The 25299-nt window shown below is 39.9% G+C and overlaps 1 protein-coding gene and 5 non-coding genes across 7 annotated transcripts in view; 1 reads left to right on the top strand and 5 right to left on the bottom strand.

Annotated features, from left to right (window-relative positions):
* Positions 1-25299, top strand: part of LOC146687183 (contactin-associated protein-like 4) — a 157875-nt gene that overhangs the window by 89575 nt on the left and 43001 nt on the right. For both annotated transcript variants that reach the window (XM_085440006.1, XM_085440007.1), the window contains exons 7-13: positions 87-233; positions 2767-3034; positions 3169-3318; positions 7436-7607; positions 20994-21100; positions 22883-23002; positions 24867-25067. In XM_085440006.1, coding sequence (XP_085296132.1) covers positions 87-233; positions 2767-3034; positions 3169-3318; positions 7436-7607; positions 20994-21100; positions 22883-23002; positions 24867-25067 — 1165 coding nt within the window. The remainder of the gene's footprint in view (positions 1-86; positions 234-2766; positions 3035-3168; positions 3319-7435; positions 7608-20993; positions 21101-22882; positions 23003-24866; positions 25068-25299) is intronic.
* On the bottom strand, positions 9695-9777 carry trnal-uaa (transfer RNA leucine (anticodon UAA)). The gene has a single exon. It is a non-coding gene; the product is annotated as a tRNA-Leu (tRNA).
* On the bottom strand, positions 10211-10293 carry trnal-uaa (transfer RNA leucine (anticodon UAA)). Its single transcript has one exon. It is a non-coding gene; the product is annotated as a tRNA-Leu (tRNA).
* trnal-uaa (transfer RNA leucine (anticodon UAA)) lies at positions 13233-13315 on the bottom strand. The gene has a single exon. It is a non-coding gene; the product is annotated as a tRNA-Leu (tRNA).
* On the bottom strand, positions 13610-13692 carry trnal-uaa (transfer RNA leucine (anticodon UAA)). The gene has a single exon. It is a non-coding gene; the product is annotated as a tRNA-Leu (tRNA).
* On the bottom strand, positions 14792-14874 carry trnal-uaa (transfer RNA leucine (anticodon UAA)). The gene has a single exon. It is a non-coding gene; the product is annotated as a tRNA-Leu (tRNA).

Here is a 25299-nt window from a genome sequence, read left to right as displayed (position 1 = left end):
CACTGATATAAAACTGACCAGTGGCGTGTTTATATAAATGTGCACAGAAAATATACAATATTTTTTTCATTGTGATCTCTACATAGTTGAGTTTAGGAGCTGTCCATAGCCTTCGATCGCAGAAGCCAGACGCCTCCAGTAAGGACCTCCATGGCTGCATAGAAAACCTGCTGTACAATGGCTTCAACTTGATAGAGCTGGCTAAGAATAGTGACCACCAAGTTACTGTCAGGGTAAGTACATGATACCAAGAACACCCATTTTTCTGTTTTCAAGAAAGCACTTATATGCTGTGACTCCAGGCTCTCAAACAGTTCGCCTCTTTGCATCAGTAACATAATGCCTTTACTGGCATTATCATAAATGTTTGGATTCTTTTAGTCTTTTGCATTTCATTAAGCTGCCTTTTTATTTATTTACATTTTGTTACCGCACCATCTATTCTTGTCTTGTTGTACTGATTATATTACTTTTATTAACACACACACACACACACACACACGTGTATATATATATATATATATATGTATATGTGTATATATATATGTATGTATATGTATATGTGTATATATATATGTGTGTATATATATATGTGTGTATATATATATGTGTGTATATATATATGTGTGTGTGTATATATATATATATATATATATATATATATATATATATATATATATATATATATATATATATATATATATATATGTCTATTAAGTAGACATCTTCCTCTACTTAAATAAATGTAAAAAAAAAACCTGGCTACTCATGGTTTAAGCTGGGTATCTTGCAAAACTGTGTTGATTCTTGCCTTCCTAAAATAGAAAGAGATACAACATTACAGCATAAAATATCTGCAACACGCAGGGCTAATAGCTGAGCAGACTATTAGCAAAGGAGAGGGTGGTGTTACATCTAATGGTTTAGATAAGATAACTGTAACAATTTGTTGGCTGAGAAGTTTAAATTAGTTGAGAGTAGGAAAAGCTAAACATGACTTATGGATGTTTTTAATTGTGCTTCTTCTTCAGGAGTCGTAATCAATTGGAAGAAAAATAAATTTATTCTAAAGACATAAGCATTATGAAACAATTATTAGTGTGTACAGTTAGCAGAGTAACCTGATACCTGTTGAAGATTTGGTTGAGGTTTCCTGAGTATCTCAAGAATCTGGAAAAAAAAATGGACTAATCTTTCATCTATTTCCCAATAGATGAAAGATTATTGGGAAACAGTGTTCTGACTGAAATTTTCAGTGAGGTGAAGTCAATAGACCACAATTAGCAAAGAAAATAGACTTTTAGGGGGTAAATGCTTTGCAGAATGACCCATGTGTGAGCTGTACAGCTTTCCTTATATTTATCTTTAGACATGTTCTATTTTCTTAAAGCTTAATCCATCCTTTACACACTCTGATAATTTATTGATCAGTGCATCGAGAGGGTTGATATATATATATATATATATCGTGTGATAACAACTGATTTTGTGCTTTGATGTTTAGCTCCTCAAACTCCCCAGGCTCTGTGGGTTTTATATCTGAGAGTATAAACTGCAGACTCGTGACTCAGTTTTTTTTTCTTTTAGTGACTTGATTATTAGTATTATTAAGAAATCCCTACAAACAGCACGAGGCAGATTCCTCTGCTGCTTATCCAGCACTCACCAATCCTCCGCGTGCATAAATAACGACAGGTTAGCCTCGAGAGTATATGAATGTGTTTGTACGTGCAGGTGTGTTCATACATGTTCACATCCTCAGAGCACCACTGGGAAATTATGTGGATGCCGGCAGCGGCGCTGCTAGCTGGTTAATGATGCTAATGAGCTCCTAACGAGGAGACTGAGCGATGAGAAGACAGAGGAGCCTTGATGGTGGTTAAATTTCTAGTAAGCCCTTCCTCGCCTTTATCATTAGAAAAAGAAAAAAAAAACATTTCTCCAATGACAATAAGTGTAGCGAACTCAGTGGAGAGCAACTCTGAACCATTTTGTAACAAATGGTTTCTCATTACAGTTTAGGATGAGAGAGCAGAGAAGCAAAACGTCTTGGTAAAAATGGTTCAGAGATTCACATGCATGGCTGAAGGTCTAATAGAGGCTGTTTTACAAGAGCTCCATACATCTCATAGTAATAGAGTATTAACACTGTTCTAGTCTGTCTTGATAAAGAGAGCACTTTTAGCCTTTCTTAAAGGCACGGCAACAGTAATGTGGAGTATTTTGGTTGTGCATATGTGTTAGTAAATGGCTTTTGGGGAATTTTATAGCCCACTTTTTACTTTTTATTTTGCAGTGGTGAAGCTTTCTCCACCGTATACTTTCATATATCACTTTAACAGCTCTACAAAGGGCTTTTAGATGTCATCTGTGTTTCCAGAGCATTATAAAGATAGCAGGCTGATATTCCCAGAAGAGAGCAGGGGCTGTAATATATAACTGCTACAGCCTTAGCAATGGACCTAGTGTCATTGCCACTACTCAAAACAATGGGCCGCAGTGGAAATGCCTGTATAGCACTGTTCATATGCATATCTACCTCCCTGTACAGCTCTGTGATGGGTGACATTGCTGTTTTTAGTTAGGAGCCATTGCTATATTGCTATATTCAAGGAGACTTGCTGATGAGATCGCTGCGCCACAAGGTCACAGCGACACGCCCTCAGCAGCTGATTAATATTCATGTTTTATGTTGTTTTATCTCACCAGTAATCATTTTTTTTCTTCCCACTTCCCCACTCTCCACTCTTCATGTTTCTCTCTCAGGGCAATGTGACCTTTTCTTGTGCTGAGCCAGTTTCCGTTGCTTTGACGTTCCCCGGGCCACAGAGCTTCCTCCAGTTGCCCGGGACTACAGCGTCCTCGCCGGGTGGTGTGTCTGTCGGATTCCAGTTCAGGACGTGGAACAAGGGAGGGCTTCTGTTCACCTTTAGCCTTCCTCAACAAGAGGGCATGGTCTGGTTATATCTGAGTGATGCCAGACTCCGACTGATGATCCATAAAAGTGGCTCAGTGGTGCTAGAGCTCAGCGCAGGTCAGTGTATAAACCTGCACAATGAAATCCTAACCTTTCATGTGTCAACCCCTTACTGATTTATGTTTTTAATACTGTTTTTAAAATAAAAAGAAATAAAATATCATTAGGGTTGTCGCCTGCTGTTTTCTCAGGTGCTGCTCTAAATGATGGTCAATGGCATGCAGTGGATTTTACAGCCAGACGCGGTCGCTTGACAATCTCTGTGGATAAAGGAGAAGGGGGCATTGCTCATGCTGCTCCCTCATTTCCCATCACCGCAGAAAGTCAACTGTTCTTTGGTGGTAAGAGTGAATTCAGGCTTTTGAGCTTTTATAAACTAAGAAACTTTGAAATTCCTTAAGTATATGTGTTTCTACATATTATATCTATGCTTAGATTAACTGGAAAAGCAATTAGAAGATTTCTGTTCCTTCTGTTGGCTGTAATTAAAGTTCTTATTCAGTTACAAGATCCCCTGAAAACTGATTTTAAAAGTATTTCTCTGGAAAGCTAGATGTTCATGAAAAAATAAGCGAACAATCTGTTTAAATATTGCATAATCCTGATTCGTATAATAAATTGAATGGCAAAGTACATCAGAAACTAGTGTGGAAAATAAATCATCCTTGATATCTCTACTGATATGGATTGAGTAATGCGGGAGGAACAAAATGATTCTACATCATTTCATGGAAATAAAAATTATCAACGTACAGAGGACTGAATTCAAAGACACCCTGAAAATCAAAATGAAAAAATGATGCAGCAGGCTGGTGGTTGTATGCATGCCTGACGATGTTGGGACATTTTCCAAATAAGATGATGGATGGTGTTCTGGGGAATCTCCTCCCAGCTCTGAACCAGCACATCAACAAGCTTCTGGATAGTCTGAGGTGTAAACTGGTGGCATCAGATGGACCAAAATGTAACGTCCCAGAAGTGCTCTATTGCAGCGGTTCCCAACCTTTTTTACGCCACGGAGTGGTTTAATGTCAGACAACATTTTCACGGACCGGCCTGTAAGGTGTCACGGATAAATACGACAAAATAAAAAGATACGACCAAGATAAAAACTGTGGTATTATGTAAATATAATAATAAATGCAAATTCACTGTGTAATTGTGTAACTTTATTAGCAGCGTCCTCCTGAAATGCACCAACAACATTGAGAGTAACATCCTCCCCCTCTCCCCCTTAATGTTCTCTGGTCGCTATGATAACACGTAAATATTTCTTTCAAAATAAGACACACAACTACAACACGGGAAAAGACCCAGGGAAACCGAGTTATCGATAAAAACCCTGAAAACCATAAATTTCACACCCGAGCCTCAACTCTCATGGACCGGTACCAAATGACTCCCAGGGGTTGGGAGTGAATAATTGGAATTGGCACTCAGTGGTATCCTCCCCGAACTGCCTGCATACTGTCACCACATGAGGCGTTGTGGTGCACCAGGAGGAACCCTGGACCTATTGCACCAACATACTAGGGTCTGACAGTGGGTCTAAGGCAACAACATCCTGATACCTAATGGCAGTCAAGGTGCTGTTACCTAATTTTTAGAGGTCTCAGCTTCTTCAAGAAGCTCAACAGGACAAGACTGAGCTGTACATCTGCATCTAAAGGATGAAGGTCACTCTTTCGAGGATGCCAGCGACCATCTTTGAACAGAGGGGGTCGCTTACAACTGTCTGCCATCTATAATCCAGTTTTGAGATCCCTTCCCAGACGCCTTAACGCTCACTCACATTTTGAGTCATTTGATCTCAGTAAGTCACATGACTGGGTGAGGCAAGGTCTCACAGTGGGTTCACCTGAAACCTTGGCTGATAGTGACCCACACCTGTTTTCACACCTTGGCTGGTGAGATTCGGCGGAGGATCAATAGTAGGTCCATGAACATTATAGGGTCACTCCCAATAAGGCTTAAAAATCTGGGACTAAAATCCATCAATTGGTCTTAGAACTGAAGAAGCTTCTTGCATGAGAGGTGAAACGTCTTCAAGAAACTTAAACTAGTCCAGATGCTTTTCTTTCCAAGCTCCTGTATCCAACAAGGGTCCCTAGGCTAGACCCCCCCATGCTATCCAAGCCTACCTCAGACATGAGCGAAAGACAGAAAACTGAAACCATACCAGCTTGGATGTTGCCCGGATGTTGAAGAACCAGGACACACTGATGAGAAGTAGGCTACTAGAACAAGAAGGCGCAAGTGGGCTATTGATATAGATATACACACACTTACAAGGATGGATGCTCATACTAAACATGGCTCAGTTTCAAATGCTGAGGTCAGCACATGTGCAAGTACACCCTACATGCCAAAAACTCATGCAGGCTTTAGACTGGTCCACATTCTCATTTCAGTGAGAGGTTGGATATCCCTAATATGGTCATCTCTGGCACACAACAGTTCCACCCATCTGTTGTTCAGATTTTCAGTTAACGAGGGGAAGTCAGTCAGATTAAGTTGGCTTAAAGGCAGAGGATTAAACAGCTTGTTCCAATACAGTTTAAAAGAGCATAGCTATGTTTATATAGAAGATGTGATATTGTATGTATGTGTATATTGCATCATACAGTTAGTGTACTCTTTCTCTCATCTTGCTTTTGTCTCTCTTTACTCTGTCCTTGCCTCATGCTGCAATCCACTTCATTCTCTTTCTTTTTTCTCCCTCCCTTTCCCCCTTTTGTTCATACTTCACTGCCTCCCTCACTGCCTAAAAATCTCATCTCCTTTGTTTTCCCTCTGCTCAGCAATATTGTAGTCTAGCATTGTGTTTAACAGCTTTAGGCTTTTTTATCATCCTGCAAGTGCACTCTCGCACATTTACACATTTACTCTCGCTAGCTGCAGTAAGTGGACAACAACAAAAAAGATGACCTGTTTTCATATGATTTAAAGATAGATATGAAGCAATAAAATAGCCAATTAAAAGGTGCAAATGATCCCCGTAAGACTAATCATCAGTATTATGAACGCTATTAACTGCATGAGAAGACCAGGTCATCCTCACCAGTGTTCCCCTGGTACTCAAACTGTAATGGTTCTAGTGCATGTTGGAGTTGTGGTCTCATGGGGCTCACACTCCCCCATATCATATCTCTGTTATTTGAGAAGTGAGAGGAATTGCTCTGTAGTGATTAATCATCATTAGCTGCCCTGCCTTACTGGCATAAGACATGATGTTTTCCTCCTGCACCAATGACTTAGGCTGAAGATAGCACAGGCAGGCTCCACCGGCTTTGACACACGGTCTTTAAGTGCCAGAGTACCGGGCACCACGGTCTTCCGCCTTCCCTGAATTCTGCCTCCTGAGCTCAGCTCTCACCCAATCCACTGTAAAGAAGAGCTGAGGAGAAGCTGGTGTAGAAGGTGCTTAGTGAGGGTGGTGATGGCGAAGAAGCTGGACTGGCAGAGGTTGGCGGGAGCAACTGGTCAAATCCGTTTGCAGAGCATCTTAAACGGCTGATTTCTCTTCTGCTTGAAGCCAGTAATGATATTCATTCCTCTCTACACCTCTTTGATGTTATTGCACTGCAATTTCCTGTCGAACTTCCTTTTAGAGTCCCCTTTTTCCTGTTTCAAACTGCTTTTCAACTCATGCTATGCCAACCTAATTTTTTTCCCAGTCACTAAACATGACAACTTCCTTTTTCTCAGTTAGGAGGCACTCGATAGTGCACACAATCCAAGGTGTGTTAAAGGGAAAGGAGTGAACTCTGGTCCACATTTGCAGGATTTTAGGCACTTAGGAGTACAAGAAAAAAGCACAAATAACAGCACCACTCTTTATGTGGTAGCAGACCTTTTACCAGAGTTTGACTTCATTTTACTCTCACTCATCATTTTACTCATGCACTGCAGTTCTGACATTTTCTAAAGGGCTTAAGGACTTACCTAAGACAGCTGTATGCAGAACAGAAGTGTTCAATGCAGATGAGATATTAACTGATCTTTAACCAGCCAGCTCTGTGGGACAAAGGGCATGTGATGTTGGATTGTGTTGATATAAGAACAGAGCAATTAATATTTGGGCACATTCACTAGCAAGTGGGTGTTATGTGCTCTGTCTCCTGTATGCACTAGTAAGGCAGCGGTATCACGTAAATTTTACAGATTATTTTCACTGGTACGAATGTGTGTGAAGCAGAGTTTTTACTGCTTTGTGCTACATGTTTTCACTTCACAAGCATGCTGTAAAGCTTTCATTTATACATTTAAAGCCAGTCTGAAAGTTCCTGCAATATACATGTAATTTTCACACCACCACTAAACTTTAAAACCAAACTACTGGTCTTGTTAACACCTTGTGCACTTGGCCTGTCCTGTTGTTTTCTTTGGAGGATAGCATAATCTCATTGGTGTTGTCTTGTCTTTTTGTTTAACTGATAAAACTTCTTTCCCATCAAGGTTGTCCTGCTGAAGAGCACAGTGAGGAATGTAGAAACCTCTTCGAGACTTTCCAGGGCTGCATGCGTCTACTCACGGTGGAGAACCAGCGAGTCGACCTGATCAAGGTGCAGCAAAGACTGCTGGGAAATTACAGCCAGCTGCAGATCGACATGTGCGGCATCATTGACAGGTCAGCACCAGCAGAAACCCATCTCACTGAGCTCAGATTAAATCATTTTATACCCTCGCTGTCATTGACACTGAGACGCACAGACACCGATGCAGAAATCCTTACCGCTGTGTTGCTTGGATAAGCATTCATGTTTAATTTTAGCCATAATGTGATGGAGTGGCTCTGTCATCGACTGCAGCATCCTGTACACATACACAAGCATGACACACATTCCCCTTAGCTAATAAAACATGCTAGTCTTTTTCCTTGACTGTCTGGGGCGTTTGTACATACATATGCACAAATAATATAGTCAGTTACAATTTGTTGGTAACTCATTGCATACTCACTCCGTCATCCCATCGAGGAGTTGTCACACATAAACCCGTAGCAGCTAATTACTTCTAAGTAATATAACAATACATTTTATTAACCCAAAAGGGTACACGGGCTTCTTGGTTTAATTTAAAATTCTCCAAAAAGCACCACGGCCACAAATATGTTCAAGGGGTCCAGTTCAGTGAATCCAATTAGCAAAGGTGAAGCGCAGCAGACAGCCCATGGCTACAGCTGCCTGAATCCGCATTCATCTGCCGATACCCTTAGCGTAAGCCTTGATAAAGTTCAAAGGGATGAATTACAGTAAAAATAATAAAATGACTGGAAACCATAATCATTGTTGTTCCACACAGTAAAGTAGACCATGTTTAATAATAGGAGTACATGTCAATTAAATAGTTTTTCTAGCTATAGAGGCAGGTTGATGAAAAATGTCTTTAATGGTACAGTAAGGGGGCGCATGTAAAAATGCCCTGCAGTAAATACATACCTGAGTTTTCAAACACATGGATTACTTTATGAAATGGTGTATTTTAATACGAATCTACATCTGTCCCTGTTCCAAACCAAGCAATATTGGTCCCTAAAGTCTAACTGAGAGTGTAAAATACAAAGTAAAAGCAGTGAGTAAAAGAAAACATAAAAAGAAAGGCAATACTTCTAAAGAGAGCAAGATCTAAAAATTGGATATTGAACATGTGTTCAGTGTTAAAGCTCTTATCGGTAGTGCACCTGCAGCTCCTCCTGCCTCTTGTATTCATTTGTTGTTCTTTTGAGTCTATTCCTGACATTCAACAAGCTGAATGGCAACCTTTGAAAACTGTCTATTCAGCCTGCTTGTAGGTGGAGTCAGTCTTGGTGTGGTTCTTTGTTTGGTTTTTGAGGGATAGCATTTTGTAACATTTGTCATCTTTCATATACAGCATTTTGGCTGCTGCCTTTCATCCTTTTTTATTATTATTTTTTGTTCGCATTATCGCTTTTAGCACCATCATTTTCTTGCTTTCTTCCATCTTTTATGAGCTAGAGAAGGAATTGAGCATCACACATAATACACCGGGTACTTTTGCTGATCACCTGGTGTTCTCTGTGTTTGGTGCTTTGATCCTACAGGGTGTATGGATGTGATATTCAGGGAGACTCAGGGAGGGTTGAGTGAATAGCGTTTGGCACAGATTGAAATTGTTTTTCTGGTAAAATAATTTATTTCCTCCCAAGAGAGCTCAGTGTTTTGCAGCAGCCTTTGAGAAATGTTCACCCTCGGTTGGTGGGTGTGCGTGACGATGGGAACATAATGGAGCTGTAGTGAATGCAAACACAACAGTGTTCACATCTGCCAATATCATTGTACTAATGGAATAATTCAGCTTTTTGGCATCTTCAGTGGCCAAAATCCAAGAATATGAACTAATCCAAATCAGACCTGTTGAAAGAAAACCATACAATGCTACATTTTCACAAATGAACATTAATCACACACATGCTAGCGGACATATATTTTCTATTCTTGGATATAATCAGTTTGATTTTAGGTAAACTGCCATTCATTCACAAGGATGCATCTAAAAGCTGCAGGACAGTAGCTCTCAAGGACTGGAGTTGGACACCCCTCCTCTAAGGTTTAATGAGTGAATACAGCTGCTCTAACAGGGGTGGGATTTGAACCCACTGGAACTTAAGGCATCACTGTAACTTTTTGGATATAGTCACTACCTTTACTAACACCAAAGTAAATCAGAACTCCACATGGACAGCAAATTTGACTCTACCAGGAGTGGGGCTTGAACCCACGAGAGCATGTGCTCATTGGAACTTAAGTCCAACGCCTTAACCACTCGGCCATCCTGGTAGTTTCCTTGGGCAAACTACCAGGATGGCCAAGTAGATGTAAGCGCATGTTACATGTAAGCCAATCACTACAGTTTTACAATGCAAGCTAGGTATTTTTACTGGAGGAATAGCCCCAGTATCTTCATACAGCCAAAGCTAGGAAAACAGTAGTTATGAAAACTGGCTTTCCTAGACATTATAAACACTGCAAGCATTATGGAAACTTTAAAAACACTGTCTTATTTAAAACTGGTCTCAAAACAGTGTAGGAAAAATTATTGCAAAAGCTCTTTTTATAACAACCAGATGATGCTCACTATTATATGAAATCTGTATTATGCAAATGACTTCAGTTTTTCTTAGCTATGTTTTGTTTTTTTTTACCAGAGAGTGCTATTGCTAGGTTTGTTACACAAGGTAAGGGTTATGTGAAGCTTCACTAAAGCATAGAATACCAGGAGTGGGGTTTGAACCCACGAGAGCATTTGCTCATTGGAACTTAAGTCCAACGCCTTAACCACTCGGCCATCCTGATTTCTATATAACTTTCCAATGCACTTGATCAAGGCATATATGAGATTGACTCTGAGGAGGGATTTTAAGTTTCTGACATGAAATCCCATCAGTCATCCACACACAAAAAAGTGAAATGTCATCCCTAAGTATGGCACTGTAACCATTCCAGTTTATCCATCCATCCATTCGCTTCCGCTTATCAGGGTCGCGGGGGGCGCTGGAGCCTATCCCAGCTGTCATAGGGCGAGAGGCGGGGTACACCCTGGACAGGTCGCCAGTCTGTCGCAGGGCCAACACACAGGGACAGACAACCATTCGCACTCACATTCACACCTAGTGACAATTTGGATTATCCAATTAACCTATCCCCACAAGCTGCATGTCTTTGGACGGTGGGAAGAAGCCGGAGTACCCGGAGGGAACCCACAAGCTCCACACAGAAAGACCCCGGCCTGATGGTAGAATTGAACTCAGGACCTTCTTGCTGTGCGGCAACAGTGCTAACCACCGTGCCACCGTGCTGCCTCCATTCCAGTTTAGTTTCACAATAATTCAGTTTAATGTCCAATAATTAGCAATGGTTTTACTAGTGCAAGCTATGTCACCAGGATTGCTAAAAGAGGTCTAATTGTTGTAAATATTAAAGGCAAATATGGCAGGGCATACGGCAGATGCAGAAAGACATTGAGAAGTGTAAGAGTTTCCATTTTCTAAAAGTAATTTATAGTCCTCTCAGATCGGCAGAGTAAGTCATGCACAACAGAGACAATTGCCTTCTGTCTTGATGATACACTAATTACACAATGCAATGAGAGGAACGATTATCATAATTATGAATGTTCCTTTTGGCAAAAACCAGAAAACACACACTTATATATGATATGGCATCCAGGAATACAGTTGCAGACATCAGCTACACATTTTCACCAGAGAAAGAGGATCTCCTCCAGCTGGTTTAATTAAATACCTTTCTTTTCTCACATTTATCAGATTATTTTTCATGAGAATTCAGCTCCTGCTCAGTTCTGGCTGCAGGAACAGAACAAGACAAAAAACAAAAATAACCATAGCCTCTACTGTACAATCGTACTTGTGAGATATAAAGAAAAATGGGTCACACCACACACACCTTCCATATAAAGGAGACTGCTATAGAAGTATATAGAAGCATCCATGTTTTTTATACTCAACACTTCAAACTGCAAGCAACACAATTAAAATGTTTTTTAAGCAGCTCGAGTACAACACCGTAACTACTCAGCCAGCCTGTTCACAACCTTGGAAGAGATTTCCTTGCCTACTCTTTTGTTTTTTGTTTATTTTGGTGTTTCCTTGTATGATTAAATGCAGCCCACATGTATTCATATCTAACAATACCACATACTATATATAGTACATGGAATTGTTCCCCCAGGTCATCTCTGGTGAGGTGTCTACATACCAGTGGAAGATCATATTTAGGCTTGTTCACCTAGAGCTATGAAAGATTGAGCCTGCTTTTACAGACATCAGCTGAACACGTAAAGCAAGAAAATTATCCAACTTTCAACTGACTTGAAAAGCTGTCAAAGATTCAAAAAGAACTGTTTTGTCCTCAAAAATATCTGTGATAGCTAGAGTAGGGCCTAAATCCACATGGGTACACACCCATCTGAGTCCAACATCTTAAATATTCAGGTCTCATACAGCCTGGTGATGTACAAGACCTGATACATGTCATGCCAGCTGTTACACTGTAACAGTCCTGGCAAGGACTGTAGCTTTAAATGTAGTGAACAGGGCCGTAACAAGATGAATCACAGAAAGTTGAATCTGCTCATCTGGACATAGTTTTGTCTTTTGCATTATTGATTGTTTATGGTTCAGTGTTTACTTGACTGATATTGAATATGTACAAGTCTGTTTGTGATAAGCAAACTGATGGCTATTTTTTCTTAGATAAACTTGGTTTCAAGCTTGATTGCTCTTGTCACTGCAAGAAGAGTTGCCAAGCAACCAAGGATGTGTGATCACAACCAGGGAGTAAACTAAAACATTGCTAGAGTGTCATGACACTAACATATGTGCAGTATAGCTATTTAGAAAAAGCACAGCTTACTGAAAACCAGTAAAACTGCAGTGTGGAGGCAATTGTGCCTGCAGCAGAATATTCTGTTGTTGTAAACATCTTGTTTACAACCTTATCTGAACACTGACCTGGTCCTCCATATTTACCAAAATTCAAAGAAACATCAAAATATGAAAAAAAAAAAAAACTAAACACATAATTAAATCAACAGGGCACTGCTTTCACTTTCACATTGTGCTGCATTCCTGTTGATTAAAATGTCACTCCAGTGATTATACCTGCATGATGGATGTGACTAAAACTCATAGCAATGTAGTCGACAGCTGTGAGATCCCTTTCTTTTTGTCAATTTGGAAAAATACTTGCCTGAGGGGACACTTTATATTTTATCTAGTATTTTGCCCCTGAAGCCTTCTTTACTCTCCGTTAATCACTTATCTTTGGCCACAAGCAACGCAATTGGCTGGTGAGTTCAGTGTGTTTTTGTAAACTTGATGCACACACAGACATGTTATACACGCACAATGAGGATTAACTATATTTGAGTTTATGCTCATGTTAGTAGCCATTACATTGTTTTCCTTGGCCTTCATGCATGTATTAAACTGCAGTTTACTGTGGTAACGTTATCCACTCAGATTAGATACCAGGGGTTGATTTTGAACTCACAAGAGCATTTGCTCATTGGATCCCACTTTGTTACAGCAAACCAAGTTTCCATTTTCTAAAAGTAATTTATAGTCATCTCAGATCTGCAGAGTAAGTCATGTGTAGCAGAAACAATTGGCTTCTGTGTTGATGATACAGAAATTAATAACAGGAACAATTACCCTAATTATAAATGTTCTTTCTGGCAAAGAACAGGGCAAATGATGTGAGTTATTTGAGTATACCAGGAGTGGGGCTCGAACCCACGAGAGCATGTGCTCATTGGAACTTAAGTCCAACGCCTTAACCACTCGGCCATCCTGGTGTCTGCTCACATAATGATAGTCTGTCACAATCGTGACCAACAAACCCAGAAATACGTAACTTTTTATCAAGTACAAAACATTTGCTTGAGAAGGTAACATATGATATCATATAGTAAAAATCACTGTGTCTAGTAGATATATATCATTAGGCCAAGGAAAGATGAAGTAATGCTTTTTGAGCTGCATTTCATTGTCTTCCTTTAACACAACACTTACTTACTAACATGCAGAAGGAAGCACAAGTAAGTTCCCACAGATAACTTCCAGATTACCACACATGGGATTCCAAAATGTACCAGGAGAGGGGTTTGAACCCACGAGAGCATGTGCTCATTGGAACTTAAGGCCAACGCCTTAACCACTCGGCCATCCGGGTATCTGCCCCTGAGGAAAGCCAACATCACATCAAGAAGGCCCTGAGTAAATGTGGTTATCCCAGCTGGACTTTTGTTAAAGCTGGGAAGGCGCCAAAAGAAAGCGCCAGTCAATCCAGGAGAGAAGGACAACAGCTGCCTAAGCAAAAACCTGTAGTGATCCCGTACGTGTCAGGAGTATCGGAACAGTTGAGATGCATTTTTTTCTAAAGAGCCACAGAGGCTCTGTGTCCCCTGACACAAACAGAGTAACATAGTGTACGCTGTTGTGCCAGGAGGATTGTCAGGATTTATATATCGGGGAAACCAAACAACCTCTGGTGAAGCAGATGGCACAACACAGAAGAGCTACCTCGTCAGGCCAGGACTCTGCAGTATATTTACACCTACAGGCCAGTGGACACTCTTTCAATGATGAGGATGTAAACATCCTGGACAGGGAGGAACGCTGGTTTGAGTGCGGAGTCAAGCAGGCCATTTACGTTAAAAGGGAAAGACCATCTCTGAATCAAGGAGGGGGCCTGAGGGTACATCTTTCGCTCTCTTGCAATACTGCGATTGCAGCCATTCCCCAACTCTCTGTGAATGGTACTCATGGCCTTTGATCAGTGGTTGTTGATCAATGGTCATGAGAATTTGCATAACTATGATGAAGGAACTGACCTCCCAGCCCATTGTTCCTTCATTGGGCTGGTTTCAGTCATTATGCAAATGTACTGTTTATAAGGTCGGGGAAACCTGCAGTCAGCTGAGAGTGAAGAAGTCACTTGGATGAGTGACGAAATGTTTCTCCTACTGAAAACGCTACGAATCAACTTTTGGAGATCCACTACAAAACATTTACTTGAGAAGGTAACATATGATATCATATAGTAAAAATCACTGTGTGTAGCAGATATATATCATTGGCCAAAAGACCTTTCTCATTGTCTTCCTTTAATATAACACAGATACTCATTAACTTGTGATTTAGTCCACCGTTACCTTCTAGTTTAATAATAATAGATTGCATTTATATAGCGCTTTTCAGGGCCTTCAAAGTGCTTTACAATTCCACTATTCATTGGTACTTTAGTTTACTACACATGTGGTACCAAATTATACCAGGAGTGGGGCTCGAACCCACGAGAGCACCTGCTCATTGGAACTTAAGTCCAACGCCTTAACCACTCGGCCATCCTGGTACATTGCCCACACGAAAATGTATTTCAATCATGTTCCACTTATACCAAGGTAAGTTATACCTTCTGCGGTGCCAGAAATTTGAATTTTGTTGCATATCTGTCTTTTAATCTAGTGCCACTCATCCAAACTACTCCTGGAAACTTTAAGCTGCACCTTGCAAAGAACAACTGTGATTGGGCTCTTTATGGTTTTAAGAGTCAGAATAACAGGTTGAACTGTCTTACAAAACCACTGAGGCCCTTCATAGAATCCATATGATGCTGACCGAATCACTAACATCTCATATTGCAGTGTGAGCTAAGTGTGAGGGCTCCTTCTTAGGATAGTGAATGTTTTAGACCATTTAAACAAAATTGCGAAAGTGATTCAGAGCGCAAAACAATTTCACACATTCATCTCCTCACAGGCTCTCAGTAATTCATATTTGTTTGCTACCCCTGAGTGCATGCACATGTAAGACGTGTATAGACTTCTCATTTCAGCAAAAGCCGCATTGAATTCGAAGCTCATCAGCAGTCAGACAAAAGCATCTATATAGATCATGTACAGTATACACTACTGACACACTGAGTCTGATTGCATCAACAGTCACGTTCCTGAAACCCTCCCTGCTACTGACTCACATGCACAAACACTCAATATACTGTGTAAAATAAAGGAATGGAGCAAAGTGGAAATGTGAATTTAAAGTAAAAGCTAAGTGGTTTATCTTCAAGGCTCCAGCTTACTCTGAGATTAAAGTAGTATAGAGATAAATGGAGGTTGTTTTTAAAAAAATCACACTGTTGCAGGCTGACAGGCTGCTGAGTTAGGGCTTTTATCTAAATAAAGGCGAGGTTGCAGATTCTGTGCAGTCATCTGTTTTCTCTTAAATATTTCTGCCTGTGTTCGGGCAAACACACAGTTTAACACTGTCACATACATTTACATAAGTAAACTCACACACTGAAATGTACGTTTAGGATAGAAGAGAAAAACACACTGCTCAAAGCCTGCACATACTGCCGAGCGCTGCATCCACCGCTGACTTAAAATTGTCTTTGTGTGTGTGTGTGTGTGTGTGTGTGTGTGTGTGTGTTTGTGTCAAACCTCCTGGAGGTGCCAGCCGGTCGTGGAACAGATGGAAAGCAACCGGTGTAGATAAAAACACTGTTACTCATCGTTTCCTGTTGTCCTCTCTGTCTTTATCTCAAGAGAATGAGGTCACATTACTCCTTTATGTGGGTTAGCAGAGACACAGCAGCTTATATGGCTATTTTAATCTGTCACATATATTTTCTAACTTCTCTCAGGTACAGCACAGTTTTTGAGGTATCTGTCTCAAAGATTGCTGTTGTGCAGTGGTTTGAGAGCTCAACACACCAGAGTAACAAATACAAACAGACAATGCTCAAGCAAGCTGAGAAAAAATGCTGAAAATTGAACCTAATTGCAAAACACCACTAATACTATTCTTAACCTTTATATCACTGCAGATACCGCTATTAACCAAAAAAGGTTGGTACCATCAACCTGTGGGGCTGGAAAAATAGAGTCTGTGTGAAAATGTCAAAAAATGCAGGCCCTTAAATGGCCACTTCAGGCTGGTTTCAAAGGTGAGTCAATCCCTCTAGACTCCCATGTTAACGTTAGTCCTCTCCTCAACCACCTACCCAATTCAGGGATTCAGGAGGGCTGGACCCTGCCGTAGTCGCCATTGAGTAAATGACAGGGGTACAGCCTGGACACGTAGGTAGAGGTCGCATGACAAAATGCCCAAATTTAAAGTGGAATAAACACATTTTTATCCAGGGTTTACATAAGTGACCCAACTGATCTATTAAAACTTAAAATTATGCAGTTTTATAACTGCATAATGGATTGGGTTTATATAGCGCTTTTCAAGGCACCCAAAGTGCTTTACAACGCTATTATTTATTCATTCTCACATTGGTGGAGGCAAGCTACAGTTGTAGCCACAGCTGCTCTGGGGCAGACTGACAGAAGCGAGGCTGCCATATCGCACCTATTGGCCCCTCTGGCCAACACCAGTAGGCGATAGGGTAAAGTGTCTTGCCCAAGAACGCAACGACCAGGACAGAAAGCCCGGGGATCGAACCGGCGACCTTCCAGTTACAGATACGCTTCCCAACCCCTGAGCCACAGTCGCCCTGGCTTTGGAGTGTTGTTTTCTTTGAGTGACACGTGGGTGCCAGGACAGGCTAAACTGTGTCAACTCAATGATTTCTGTCAGTGAACTGGACCTCGAAATCTATGCTCAATTTTTATCAGCGTTCTGGTATTATGTTTTAAAGTTTGTAATGGGTATCTGTGTCTTTGTGTTACACTTTACATTCTGTGGAGCAGTTGGTAATTTATCACTCATATGTCTTTTCAAAATAAGGTTGGTTCTGGCTCCAAAATAACAAGATGGCAACAGCCGAAATGCCAGTGTTAAAGCTTAAACACAGTAATACATGATGTCACATTGCCTATACTCATCTTTTATGTGCAACTTATGGAAAATAAACATAATCTGGGTATAATCTATGGGCCATGTTAACAGAGTGAAGAGACAAATAAGACAGAGGATTTACATATTTGTTTACCTTCTAATACAACTCATGGATTATTGATTCAGTAACCTCCTGAGTAACCATGGCAACAACACTGTGTCACAGTCATGCCATCACATTTTGGTGGAAACTGAAAATATCTGAGTTGGAGTTTCAGGGCCAGTGAACAAGTAAAAGTATGAATTATGTTTCTGCAGTGTTCAACAGCAATGTTTCTGTAGTGTATAAACTGATAGAAGTTCAGAAATACCCAGAAGAATGAATTATGCCACAGTACATATTATAATGACATATTCAGCCATTTCAGCCACGTCATTAATAGAAGAGCAATTAGTGCCTTGATTTGTGTTTTCAGCTTAAATAAAACAAAACGAAGCCTCGCACATAGAAGATACAGAAAGATGTACAGCCTTTTGAGTTTTCATAAAAGTAAAACTTATCGCAGAACTTAGAAGCAAAGAGAAACTAAATTAATAAAAGTTAAGAGCAAGTTTTTATAACTACATAAAACATGATCATTTAACTGTTAGTAAGATTATTTCACAGCTGAAGTAATCTTTTATTTTGACTTCACAAGTTGCTCATTTAATGGTTGCCGACAACGTTTTTCTCTTCCAGTTGCGCTTTAGAAAATCTTCAGACAAACAGAGAACATAGTTTTCTATCTGCGACTGTTACAGCCTCAGCAGGGCTTCCTGTGAATTTAGCCTTGTGTGGATGTTCCTGCCGTCTCTCCTGCTTTAGGCGCCACCCTTTTTGTACAGCTGATTCTACTCAGCAATTAAGATAGAGCACTTAAGTCCAGAGAAATGGTGAACTCTGGTGCCAGAGAGGCTTGTTGGTTTTGCAGTTAGTGAGCTGTGTGTGGGGTGGCTGTATATTCCTGCTCTGTGGAGAGGAGTGTGTTTCAGTGACTTTTCAGTTTAGAGACCAACTCCTGGGTTTTGTTTTCTTTCTTTAAAAGTTGATAGCGGCTTGTCTGTCTCTTTTGATTTATTAATCAATTCAAATTAAATAACCTTTAACAATTTTGCCTCCTTGTCTACTTTTTTAAGCTGGATATTTTTTGTTACTTTACCACATCCCTTGGACTTTATAGGGGAACGTAACAGTGACCTTCACTTGTTTTCTTACCTTTACCTTCTACCATCATGTGACAAAATATTCTGCTCTTCGCAGTTGTGGACGTTTGCTTTCTGATAACAAATTGCTCTGTTTTATTATAATAAATTACACATTGCCTTTCATCACAACAAATCTCCCACAGTGGACAAAGTAATCACAAGTCACATTTGCAAACATTGCAAACAACAAGTCAGGGAAAAATTGTAAAAGCACGATGATGCAAACAAACAAAAAACTGGGATCTGGAGTCATTGACGCAAGTTGTAAATATGATTACAGTCTCTACAATATTTGTCATGGCACAGGCAGTTTATAACTCTCTTATAAACTGCACACATATCCACTGTAGATCATATAAATGTAGGGGAAGGGGAAAGCACACGTCAAAGGGAGCAGAGTTTTTAAATGTTGGAGTTTAGTGATTTCGTTTCCAGCGCAGAAACTTACGATTTTTACGGTCTCTGCCTGCCTCCTTCAGTCCACTCCATCCCTCCTCCCACACAGGACTGGTGTTATGATGGTTACAGCAGTATGATATTTATCTATAAATAACACACATAGCTTCAGTAAAGTCTCCTGGGATCTGGAGTCATTGATGGAGCTTCTTCAAACAGTCTTGCAGCAGTCAGAGAAGATCTGCCGCTGAGAAGAAGCGAAAAGATATCCTCTGTTCACTGGAAAACCTTTCCTTTTATATAAAATGAAAGAAAAATCCAAAGCACGAGTCTGTGAAGTAATGAATTTATTCTTTTGATATCACAGAGGAAAGGTATTTCAATGGATATTTTCCATTAAGCATAAGGAAGTCAATTTCTTTTTAACCCAGCAACATCTCAGATTGTACCTAAATACAAAAACCGATACTGGAAATGATTGAAAAGATTTATGTCGTTTCACTGCTGTTTAGTAGCACATTAGGTGGATTTAGAGTCTTAGGATAAATGACCTCGAACATCTGCAAAACCCCTTTTTCCTCTGTGAAATGAAAAGGTGAATTTTTTGAAGCAGAGCTAGTTTAATGATGGTGTTTTTTATGTTTGTTTGTTTTTCTTCTCAATATACGCTTTTGATCTGTGACGCCAAGATTCAAAGTGCATTTACATGCCAGTAAATACCATTATTACAATGACACCAAGGCACACATTATACAACAACATGTAAATAATTTAACTCGGAGACTTCCCCAGCCTTAGAGGAGCATTGAAATGAATATTTGGGTGCAGTTAATATAACATCAGCTTCAAGCTGCACTGATACTTCGGAAAGATTTATTTTCCATACACTCTTTATGTCTATGAATAATGTATATAATGTATAATAATGTGTATATTATCTTCAGATGATTCATTTATCCTTTAAATTGCTCTTATAACTCACAGGAGGTGGCATAGTCTGATGAGTGTTTTACACTGATGCAGAACAAAATACTGTGTGGAGGGAAAACATACTAGTTTACATATATATAAGTATGTTTTTTTTCATGGGTTATAATAACAGTCTCAAGCAGAATTAGTCAGACAAAAGCAAACGATTTCTGATCAATGTTGACATCAAACTGAATCAATAGTAGAAAAAAAATTCTGTCTGAAACTGACCTCTTTATTTTGAAACTTTGACCATTTTCCTTATATCTGTGACAGTATACAGCAGAAAATGGGAAAAAGCACAGTAGATCCCCATTAATTAATCTTGTTATTTTTCACTGTCAAACTAAAATGATCTTTTTTTATCATTTATTTCTTCCATACAAAAGTAACGTTTACAAGGCAAACACTTAAATGCTCGGTTGCTAGATCAGCAGCAGAAACACATTATGTTCCTTTTTCCTCAAGGTGCTGCTGTTCTGTTACTCTTTGTCATGGTTCTCGTGGGATCTGTTAGTTTATTTATTCATTGAGTGTTTTTTTTTCTTTCTTTTCTTTCTTTGTTTGGTTATTAGATGTGTCTTAATGGTAGTTACTTGTCTTGTGATTTGCTTTGAAGGTTATTTTGTAGTGATTTCACGTCCTGCTTCTGTTGCTTTCGGTCTTTTTTTCCCATTTGATTTCACTTGTGTTTCCCTTCTTTCTTTCCCCTTGTCCTTGTCAGATTGTTGTTTGCACTCTCTGGGGTTTCCTACTGTTCCACACGATTATGTTTATTTATTTATTCATTTATTTTTTCTGCTTATTGAATTAACATAAAATAACAATTTAAAAAAAACATTTGTTCCCAATTGGTCGTTTGGGGTGTTTTTTGTCAGTATTGTCTGCATCTGCATCCTGCATCAGGATCTTCTCTCCAGCTACACGTTACAGTCTGCTCTTAAAATGCTTTAATCAAAATGAATGCAGCATGGTGCTTTTTCCTGTTGCTGATATGGTCTCTTTACTTGCAAAAACGTGATGGAAACTGGGATTTCTTCCCCTGGTTTATACATATCTCTCTCTCTCTCTCAGGTGTTCTCCCAGTCGCTGTGAACACGGTGGCCGCTGCAGCCAATCCTGGACCGTCTTTCACTGTAACTGCTCTGACACCGGCTACAGCGGAGCAACCTGCCACAGCTGTGAGTCACCTGACAGCTAAACATCAGCACATGACAAGTACAACAAGTGAGGGCAAATGGAGAAAGATGGGGGGAGGGGTAAGAGGGACAGATGAAATGCAAATGAGGAACAGATAGCGTGTCAAGCAAGATAATGAGGATGTTTTTCATCTTGAATAATTTAAACTAGGAGGGGGAAAAAAAACAGGGAAGGGGAATGGCAAATCAATCAAATCAAATCAAATCAATTAAAAATGCATTGGGTGGGTTGGTTCAGTCAAAATTATTAAGTTATTTACAATATTAAGTTATATCCAACATTTTACATTGGTGACACAAAACTGTGATTCCTGTCGTTATTGTGTGTGACAACCAAAGTAAACTCTAAGGGTGGTACACAGCTATGTATGTAATTGATTTTTTTTTTTGCTGTTGCTACTTCCTGCACACTCATATGGTACCACTTGTCAGTGAGGGAGGCTCACTCTGAAGTAAACCCTACATTATCCCCCTTTTTGACTCTAACTAAAGAAAGCTGAGGGTCATTTCCCCATAGACCTCTATACAAATAGACTTTGTACACCTCAGGAAGTCACTTCCTGCTGGCCAGGTTTAAAGCACTTCTGCATCAGCTTGGTTTTTGACACCTGATTTGTGTTATTTACAATCCTTTCACCTGTTACATACTAACATGTGATGAGTATGGAAGCCCCAGAAGCCTGCCATTCAGATTGTCAGCCGGCCAAAAGAAAGATCACTTGAAGGAAAGTAGAAGAGAGCTGAGCATCTTGTCTCTGATGGTGCATTAACTGCACTAATGCTCAAAATAAGACAAATAAGAACTATCTTCAACTGTGACTCTGCTGTAGAAAGAGTCTGAGAATAAAAGTATGTAATTTAAAATTAATATAAGTATTTGTTAGAGAATAAATAGTGACAAATACCTGCTTAGAAAATATTGTTTATCTGAAGGAAGATGAAAACTCTTGTGTGATCTTCTGACTGCTTGCGTGTCCATAAATCTTTATTATGGAATCAAACTTTAAATGAGGTGTCCCCTGAGATCTATTTTTATTACCTGCACATCTTTTCTCTCTATAACGCCTTTTTGTGTATAAGGTGATATGATGGAGGTTAATGAGACTGTAGCTGTGACTAAAATACCAAAGAGGGAATAAATAAATAAAACCGTGACAGTGAGTTGAGCTTGCAGGTGAGATTTAGTGGCTGTGTGCTGAATGCCTCGAGTCAAATCCTCGAGACTAAAACAAGGAGAGTTTCCCACACGGTTCACCTATGGTCTCATTTTTATTTCTGATGTTTCTTTGAAAACTGGTCTCTAACCACACTCGGGGAGTGTGAGGAATAAAAAGCCTTTAGCTGTGGAGAAGAAGCGAGATAAACAGGAGAGCAGAGTGTGGGAACTTTCAGATATGGATTTGAATCTTTGACTGCAGAAGATGTACTGTTGCGTGCTTGAGACGGAGATGAGAGGAAGACTTATGGAGACACAGAGAAAGAGGCGAGAAGGTCTGATAAAGTTAAATTTATTGAGGCTGTGTATTCCCATCAGTCATTACTGTCATCTCCAGTTGGATTAAACTTTAGTTTATGGGATGCCGGTGCAGAAAAGGAACCTCCGATTATTTTTTTCTCTCTGATCACATGACTTTGATTCAGTTGTGATACATACATATGAAGCAGCACCCACAGCATAGTAATCCTCCACAGTGTGTAATCTTCATCCCCTCGCAGCTCCGGTGGGTCAGCGTGTTGATGTAGTTCTCATTATTTTCCTCCCAGCTGTGTACGAACAGTCCTGCGAGGCATACAAACACAACGGCAACACGTCAGGACATTTTTATATTGACGTGGATGGCAGCGGACCAATCAAACCACAGCTGGTCTACTGCAACATGACAGGTGACACACACAGACTCACACATGCTTTTACACCTTGCCTGCCTCCCATCATCACTGAACCTTTTTTATGATTGAGATGATGACATAACTTTAAATGATGTCCCCGCTTATCACACCCAGATCCCCATTATTGTCCACCTTCATCTTTTTTTTATTTCATCCTAGACTTCAATCACTCCCTCTCCTCCTGTTTCTCTTTCACTCAATCTTTCATGCCCTTTGTGTAATCATATAAATGAACTATGATAACATTCTTTACCTTTCTCTGAATCACATGCTTACTTAGTTCTTTGTTTTTACTTTTCTATCTTTGTCCAACTCATTGACGGAAAGTGAAAATTTACCGCCTAGATCAGTCACTGGGCAATTGCAAGGCTAACACTAAGAATAGGAGTAACACACTAACTTAACATGCATGTGTTTGGAAGCAGCATGAAAAACATGAAAAATCCACACACAGAGTGAGCTGAGCTGAAATCACCCACTCATAAAGAAATGAAAAAAAAAAAAGTATTACTTTTTATGTTTCGTCAATTATAGCGTTAGACATAAACATTAGGAAACAAGGTCAAACATTTACTATTGAAGGACTGGGAAATTTATAGCAGTCAATAGCACTGATAACCATTGCACCTTCATGTCACCACTTTACATTTATACATCAAATATACATTAAAAAACAAAACATAACTGCAAAACTTAGCCGATGAATCAGCTGGCTGGTTTGCAGAAGATCAAATGACCATTAAATACTTTAGATCAACTATTTGGATAATTGATCTGTTCCTGTTTCTTCCAGTAAAACATTCCCAAGCTCCAGCTTCTAAAATTTGACATTTTACTTTTTTTCACGTAGCATCAAAAGGGCAGTTATTTGTTAAAAGAATAGTAGCAAGAATGAAAGGGAAGGTTTACAGGACCGTGGTGAGACCTGCTATGGTATATTGTTTGGAAATGGTTGCTCTAACAAAAAGACGGGAGGCGGAGTCAAAGGTGCTAGAGTTGAAAATGCTAAGATTGTCTTTCTCTCCTGGTAGAGGATTAGAAGTGAGAATCAGAGGAAGAGCTCAAGTTGAGCAGTTTGAATGGAAATTTAGAGAGTCAGGGTTGAGATGGTCTGGACATGCGCAGAAAAGGTATAGTAGATATTTTGCACAGCAGTAGTTGAACATGGAGCTGCCAAGAAGAAGAAAAAGAGGAAGACCACAGAGGTTCATGGATGTAGTGAAGGAGGACATGCAGCGGGTTGTTCTGACAGGAGAGCATGGTAGTGGATCAAGGGAGATGGAAGCAGATGATTCACTGCGGCAAACTCGAAAGCAAAGTGCTGAAGGAAAATATGAAGATCCAGCATGAAAAGGGAAGCTTCATCAGCTCTGTTGCATCATAGCAAAAGATTTTGTGGCTAAAAACTCCCACTCAGCTCGAGTCCTTCTGTGTTCACCTGTTCTTCCTGTGGGTACGCCGACTTCCACCCACAGATTAAATAGCGATTCAAACTTGGCTGTAGGTGTGAATGTGGGAGTCTGTGGTTGTCTGCATGACGCATCTTACACTGGAATAACTTCCAGCCACTCCACGACACTAAACAGAAGGACCAAAATGGAGGTATATCTATACGAAAGTAGACGACTCTTGAATCTGTGCTATTTTCTAAAAAGCAGAAATATAATTGTCATCCATTTCACTTTCTTCCATCACAGGCTTATTTGTGTAGTTACATCATGCATATATTGCTAATTTCACAGTCTGGCTACTTAGATGGTATTTAAATGGTACACATTCTAGGAAAGAAACTTTGCAGTAGAGCTTTATTGTAATAATAATAAATGAGTATAAATTGCATGCTCATCTTTCCCACCAGAGGAAAACACATGGATGGTGCTCCTGCACAACAACACTGAGCTGACCCGAGTGCGACCCTCTCCGGCTGTGTCCCAGCATTCGGTTCACTTCGACTACTCATCTCAAGAGGAGCAGCTGCTGGCTGCCATCAGCCAGTCAGAGCACTGCGAACAGGAACTGTCCTACCACTGCAGGAAGTCCCGCCTCCTCAACACTTTGGGTAAAGATTTGCTGTTAGTTGCAGTATAACATTATATGTCTTTCTTTATTATTCTGTAAATGATTATTCTGATGCTGCTCAGCTGGAACAACTGGAAGTGTTGCAGTGTAAAAAGCACATAGCTATGAAAATGTTTTTCAACCTGCAAACACTAAACTCTTTTCTGTAGCATGAAGTCTGCCTCTCCTTGGCTCGCTGTTCTTTTCCCATTTGCTGCGAGGCAAAACATTTC

Source organism: Copadichromis virginalis, linkage group LG18 (assembly GCF_057382275.1).
Source record: "Copadichromis virginalis isolate Kocher_CV1m ecotype Utaka linkage group LG18, C_Virginalis_male_GT1.1, whole genome shotgun sequence".
Classification (NCBI taxonomy): domain Eukaryota; kingdom Metazoa; phylum Chordata; class Actinopteri; order Cichliformes; family Cichlidae; genus Copadichromis; species Copadichromis virginalis.
Note: the sequence above shows the minus strand (reverse complement) of the source record. Positions and strands in the feature narration are given on the sequence as shown.